Genomic DNA, 7,237 nt, shown 5'->3' on the forward strand with positions numbered 1-7,237 from the left:
CCGAACATGAAAACAAATTGGAATAGTGGTATAGATTATGGTTTTTCTACGATAAAATCGATGATGTGGATACTTGGTTTATGGCCTTTGCAGCAGAATAATGTAGTTTACACGATTCAGTGGTTCATAATATTTATAACAGGGGTAAAATAACGTAACATAATGTAAAATAACATACAATGTAGAAATTAGCTATTTGTAATGGTAAGAGAAAAAAATATGCAATTTAATATAAAAATTAAGGTAAACAATTGCACTGCATTTACTTAAATCTTTTTCTGTCAAGTTAAAAATTATAAGAATTTTAATTTTAAATTGTTCAATAATTAAGTCTATTATCTGTATATGATTAGAATAAATTCTATAATACGTGTAATGACATGCATATATAAAAAAATGTATAAAATATAATACATTGAAAGATACATATTATACACAATGATTTATTGTAATTAATCATAATTTAAACATAAAGAACAATTGGTGATTAAAATTTTATAAACAGTTTAAACATCGTTTCTCGATATTTATTATTTTTGATGTAGTGCAACTTCACATGAGAATGCAATTTTATATTTGCTACCATGCAGTCTCTCACAATGATCAACGTGCTGATAGAATCTTTCAAGAGCTGTGATGCTGTTAGAGATGGTTTAGACATTCTTCGTCTAATAGAAAGCTGTATGCATGCATGGTCGAACATTGTTTTTCCACGAATTTATATGAAAAAGATTGCCATTAATCTCAATTCTGCAATCGACGACTGGTCGTCTCCATTTATGAAAAAAGAGTCACGCATAGTGATGATGGGATATGCACGTGCAGGACGTCTAATCGCCCTGACTCACTTAATCGCTGGAACAACAGCAGGCGCCTTATGGTTCATATCCGTCTTCCTCAGCAATAAACAAAAGGTTGTATTAAATCTTCATAAGATTATTGTTGAATAAAATTGAAACTTATTTTGTCAATAAAGGAAATGTTTTATTTTCTAAAAATTAATACCTGTATTCTACAGGCTGCAATTACAGATAATGATACTGTAGCTACGTGGAATTTTGTCATTCCATCAACGTGTCTATACAAAGGGGTTTCGTATTCTACGTACAAAATATTGTTTATGATGCAAGTAATACAAGGATCTTTGATATTGATATCAGAATGTGCTTGCGATAGTTTTTTTTTCGGCATCACTATGCATCTTTGCGGTCAACTAGAACTTTTGGGGATACAATTTACGGAGAGTAACAAGAAACATTACGACGAAAAACGTCATAGAAATGTTTTAGGACCATTGGTCAAAAGACATTGCCAGTTGATAGCACTGACCAGGAATATTGAAGACGCTTTTAATATCAACATTTTATTACGACTTTTAATAATTAGCGTAGTAATTGCATCCTCAGGTATGTATCTAAATCAATTTTTTTGATTGATCCATGTTGAATGATATATTACAAAAGCATAAAATTATATCTTAAAACTTGCCAGTAAAAACTATAAAAATTGCAAAAACAGTTTCGCAATACATTTATGTAATTAGAATTATTGAATTACTTTTTAAAAAATAAAAATTCATAATAAGAAAGATTAAAGTATCAATATAAAAAATAATAAAATATTAATAAAAATTATAAAACTTATTATAAAATACTTTAATGTATAAAATACATCTAAAAATCTAAATTAACATAATACATTCATAATTCGAAGAGTTGCGTATTTTCAGGAGTAGGGATTCTCTTATCAATCAAGCAACAAGATTACAAGGAAATGATAAAAATGTTCATGTCCATTCAATTTTATATGGTACAAACCTTTTTGTATACGTATGCCGGCGATACTTTGAAGAATCGAAGCGAGTCAATTGTCTATGCCATATACAGCACCGCATGGGATGAAATGTCACCTATCATGGTGAAAGATCTGATATTCATTATGATGAGAATGAAGACTCCTCTTCGAATTAGTGCCGGAAAATTTTTCTATCTTACACGAAACACTATGACAGATATCTTGAAAACCACCTTAACATACATATCGTTTTTACAGGTGACAATTAATGAATCAGAAAATCCTCAATAATTCCTGTGGTATAAAAAGCGATATATGTTAATAAGTAAAATAAAAAATATATAGTATATTATATTTCAATACCTTACTGTCTATTACTTTCAATTGCTCTTAACCAAGAGATATATTTGTTACGTATACACATTTATATGTACTTGTTATTTTCTTTATTTTTTTACCAATCTATGTATAATATATTTTTTTAAACTTATATATAATCTTCCTATAAATGTGACAAAAAATATAGTCTTATGATGTGAGGACAACATTTTATCAAATTAAAAATTATATTTTGCGAAAAATCTCAACCTGAACAAATGAAAAAAAATTTTTTAATCCTTATTTCTTCTGTTTTACACGAATTGATAAATAAAAATGTTAATATAAATAATGTTGAATTTTAATATAAATAATAAATATTTGTTAGATATTAAAACACACCTTTAACAAAATATGCACGCAAAAGAAATTTTAATTATTTAGCGATGATTCATGAACTGATAAAATGAATTAAAAACCGTGCCATACTCTTTATACTTTTCTTTAAAAAAATGTAATGCAGGAGAAATTACATTATAATATTGACAACACATGACAGTCGTATCGAAGACGATGTATCGAAATAAAAATAAAACTTTCTCTTTTCTTTCCATTTCCTTTTTGTTTTTTTACTCTTTTGTATTTTCATAAAAATAAGTTTACATCACAATTGTTCTTCGGAACAACTGTACTTCGGAAAATAACAGAGCATATGAATAGTATTCAAATGGTGCCTACACTTCAATAAAATATGAATGCGAACGCGAATTTTATCGCATTATGGACGAAGACTGACATTCGTGAATACAGTGCATCTCTCCTTGATTGCCATAATGTCATCGAATGACGATATAGCGTACGCTATGACCCTCGTCAAACACCTAACTGTACCCATAGGTGCTTGGCCCTTGCAAGAATACAACAAGTTCGCTTTATTGCGTCATATCTTGTCTAGTTTTGGGTTGGTATGTTTCCAATTTTCATGTTGTGAAATTTTTCTTCTCCTTGTGCCTTCGATGTGTGAATATTTATTATGGAATATCGATATTTTATTTTGCTCACACAGTCGAATCTCAATAAAAACAGATTTTTATTTTATGTGCAGAGTGTGGTGGTAATCGTACAGTATCTCGAACTCTATTACAATTGCACAAGCGCAACTGCGAATCTTGACGCCCTCACGCTCTTTTCCTGCGGTATTCTTGCTTTAACAAAAATAATATGGTTTCGTATATATGCTGATAATCTGATTTGTAATTATTCTTCTGCTATGAACGATTATGTTACAATCGACACCGAGGAGAAACGCATCATTATGCGAAATCATGCTTTCTGGGGAAGGATAATCTGCATTATCGCTTTATTGATCTCTTATGTTGATTCGGTAATCTTCATCGTGGGACACGCACAACTAAGCAGTGAGGAAACCAAAATTAATATAACTATTTTTGGTCATCAAGCAGGATATGCTATTCCGTCAACATGTACCTTGGCACATTTTCACATTTCAACTGATTTATATTTGGTGATTTTTATACTGCAGTACATCTATTTAGTAATCATGTGCATTAGTAATCATGGTAGGTCATTGCCTATTTACGTAGTTATTTTTGCAAAATGTTAATTTATATTTTAACGGTTACGGCCTTACTGATTTCTCTTTTGCATTCAAAATATAATTCCATAGACAAAGTTTATTAAACATTTCGAATGCATTTAAAATTATATACATGTATATAGTAAGTTCGTTCTTTTTGGACCCTCAGAATTTTCAAAAAATAATTTTTTTTTGTATTTTATTATCATTAAGAATATAAAAAATAATTATTAGATAAGAAAAAAACTTGATCTATAAAGCCATTATTAGTTTAGGTATACTATTATGATACCTAGCCCTAACTGTTGAATTCTGAGCAATCACTATCAGAGAAAGTTTTAAAAGTCATGATCGTAATATTTAATATCCAAAAATTTAAAAATAAAATATTCAATCAAAAAACAAAATAAAAAACATAATCAAATAAAAAACTCAAAGTATTAAAAGCTTTACAATGATTACAATCTTGACGCGGTGTATAGAGGTTTAAATCTGTAAATATTTATATTAATTAGTATTAATTATCTATTTAGTTACTTGTATATCAAGAGTAACAAAAAATTTATTTTTTTATTATAAATTGTATTTATCTTTACACATCTGGAGATATATGTTATATTTATATCTAAATAATATTAATTTTATGATGGCAGAGAAGTACAATAAGCAACAATATTTTATTAATTATGGCTAGATGCACTATAATGATATTCTGAATTATTAAAATTATGGCTTTATGGATCGAGTTTTTTCTGTGTATAATTAATTTTTACATTCCTGATTATATAATAAAATCATTTTTAATCATCTAACTTTGTTCATTTGTTAAATATTATATATATGAAATAAATTTCTACGTCCATTTTAATAAAATACTGAATTTTGCAAATATTAAATATAGTTTTTATAAATACTCCTAAAATTTTAATATACTTATTATAATTAATAGTTGTACATTCTTACGACATATTCTTAATTATAATGTTTTACAGGTAGTGATTCTGTATTTCTTCATATTGTATTACACGTGTGCGGTCAACTGGAAATTTTAAAAGCAAATTTTATTAACTTTGACATAACAAGTCCGAAAGTCTATGAACGTTTTAACACATTGATTTTGAGACACGATCATTTGATAAGAATGACCAGAAAGCTTGCTGAGATAATTAGATTCGTTTTGATGGTACAACTCTTCATCAGCAGTATGCTTATAATTATAGTAGGTAAATATGCATCAATTTGATATGCTCATGAATTAATAAAAAAAATATGAAATGTCATAAAATTTACATTAATTACGTGTATTTTTGTAGGATTCCAATTTATCATTGCCTTAACAACCAACGACTATGGTATGATGTCAAAAAGTTTCTTGGTACTTAGCGCATTTCTGATACAATTAACGTTATATAGTATTGTCGGAGATTATTTAAAGATGCAGATGGAAGAAGTCGCGCAGTCTGTTTATCACAGCTTTTGGTATGATCTTCCTATAAAAGTAACAAAAAACATAATATTTATCATGATGTGGACTCAGTTTCCGATTAAGCTGCAAGCTGGGTACTTCGTTGTAGTAGATTTGGGAACTTACATGAGCATTTTAAAAACGTCTATTTCATATTTATCTGTTTTACGCGTAATGATAGAAGCGTAAGGCATCAGAAGCATATAATAAACAATTTTTCACTGAAAAATACCTATAGAAATAATAATATACATAGAGAGAGTATGATTTTAATAAAATTGTTTTAATTATAATACATTTATCTATTCAAACGAAACATCGTATAACAGCAAAAATGTATTTGCATGTATATGAAATTTCAGTATTGCTAACAATATTACTTATGTTGTCTAATTGTAACGTTGTACGTTCGGGGAGCTTATTACCAGCTATGCAGCGCTACCACTGCTCGGAGAGTTAACTACAGCATAGCACTCTGAAACATTATTGTAACGACACTATTGATAGCGATGATATTTGATGTCATGACTTCGCGCTACAAATGCTATCACTAAAGAGATAGTGCATTGATAGCATAACATTCGTGTGCTCTATGAACAGCGATAGTGTAGTGAATACTGAAATACCTTCATACATGGGACCATTATGGCTCCACAGGAGACCATTACGGTCTGACACAAGACCATTACGGCCCCACATGGGATTATTACATCCCTATATGAGACCATCACAATTCCATATAAGACCATTATGATCCTACATGGGACCATTATGGTCTTATATAGAATACCTATAGAATTTGCGGCAGAGAAATGAACAGCGATACTATAGAATACTGAAATGAACATTTTTGGCTGAAATTAATAATCGCAATAGTATTCGTTACATTTAGCTTTTAAAATGAATTACGTGATGAAGAGTTACAGGAAAGTTATATTAAAATTGAGTCCAACGGATGTCATTAAAGCAAAAAATGATAAGGTTATGGTTGTCTAATATTTTGTAATTATACAGTTTAGTTCAAAAATCAATAAAATTAGGCTAGTTCAACGCGTTTTTGCATAAAACGAAAGAATCTAGCAGAATCTAAAAAATCTTGCTCTTGCTCCATTTTGCCATATGCGGTATGATTAGGACACTACACTATTACTGTTCACAGAATGTTTGTATTCGCTAGCGCTATCTTGGCTCCTGAACAGAGATAGTAGCGTTAACATTGGTAGCGAACTTTCCGAACGCATTCTAAGAAACTATTGCACTATTCCAAATTATAGTATTGCGTGCAACTCTCGAAATATCTTTAGTTTTTAGATTATTACCAATCGTATCGGTCATTATAAGGCCATTATTATACATATATTTGTATGTATTTTACCTTTGATAAAAAAAATGGTATTGATAAAAGATATAGAGAAAAGAGATTGCAACATGAGAAATGATGCACTGGAAAGAACATGAAACACCCCTCGGGAAAAAAATGTTTTATATATAATCATATAAAATTATATATAATTATATATAATTACTTATAATTATATATAAAATATATCCATATATACAGGGTTTGGAAAATCGCCTGCAATACTTTAGGAAGTTATTCGAGACCCAAAAAGAAGAAAAAAGCTATAAACATAGGTCCGGAAATAAGTCGTTTCCAAGTTATAACTATTTTTATGTTAAAAAAATTTTATTATAATTTATTTTTCATAATTAATCATAATTTCATTTCATAATATTTTAACATAAATAACTTCATTTCGAACTATTTTAGTGTTACCCAGGATGCACTACATAGTCCGCTTCCCTCTAATAAGGTAAAAACAATTTTTAAATAAAAAAATAAAAAAAGAGGAATCAAGTGGGTTATGCCTCCACGTAGTGCATCTTGGATCACGCCCAAATAATCCGAAATTATTATTTAATATTAAAACACTAAAATGAATTATGATTGTGATTATGAAAAATAAATTATCATTTTTTTTAACATAAATGTGATTATAACTCGAAAACGACTTATTTCCGGATCTATATTTATATCTTTTTTTCCTTCTTTTCGGGTACCC

The 7,237-nt window shown here is 28.8% G+C and overlaps 1 protein-coding gene across 1 annotated transcript; it reads left to right on the top strand.

Annotated features, from left to right (window-relative positions):
* Positions 1-584: 584 nt before the first annotated feature.
* On the top strand, positions 585-5,928 carry LOC105618193. Its single transcript, XM_012199737.1, has 7 exons — positions 585-914; positions 1,019-1,406; positions 2,923-3,077; positions 3,218-3,692; positions 4,702-4,932; positions 5,023-5,359; positions 5,775-5,928. The coding sequence occupies exons 1-7, from the start codon at positions 585-587 to the stop codon at positions 5,926-5,928; spliced, it is 2,070 nt and encodes a 689-aa protein (XP_012055127.1).
* Positions 5,929-7,237: the final 1,309 nt, after the last annotated feature.

Source organism: Atta cephalotes, assembly GCF_000143395.1.
Source record: "Atta cephalotes unplaced genomic scaffold scaffold00001, whole genome shotgun sequence".
Lineage (NCBI taxonomy): Eukaryota > Metazoa > Arthropoda > Insecta > Hymenoptera > Formicidae > Atta > Atta cephalotes.

Coding starts and splice junctions, on each gene's coding strand:
- LOC105618193 (XM_012199737.1), top strand. CDS start 585: ATGCAGTCTCTCACAATGATCAACGTGCTGATAGAATCTTTCAAGAGC. Junction 1,407..2,922: donor CGTAGTAATTGCATCCTCAG/GTATGTATCTAA, acceptor TCGTGAATACAG/TGCATCTCTCCTTGATTGCC. Junction 3,078..3,217: donor TCTTGTCTAGTTTTGGGTTG/GTATGTTTCCAA, acceptor TTTTATGTGCAG/AGTGTGGTGGTAATCGTACA.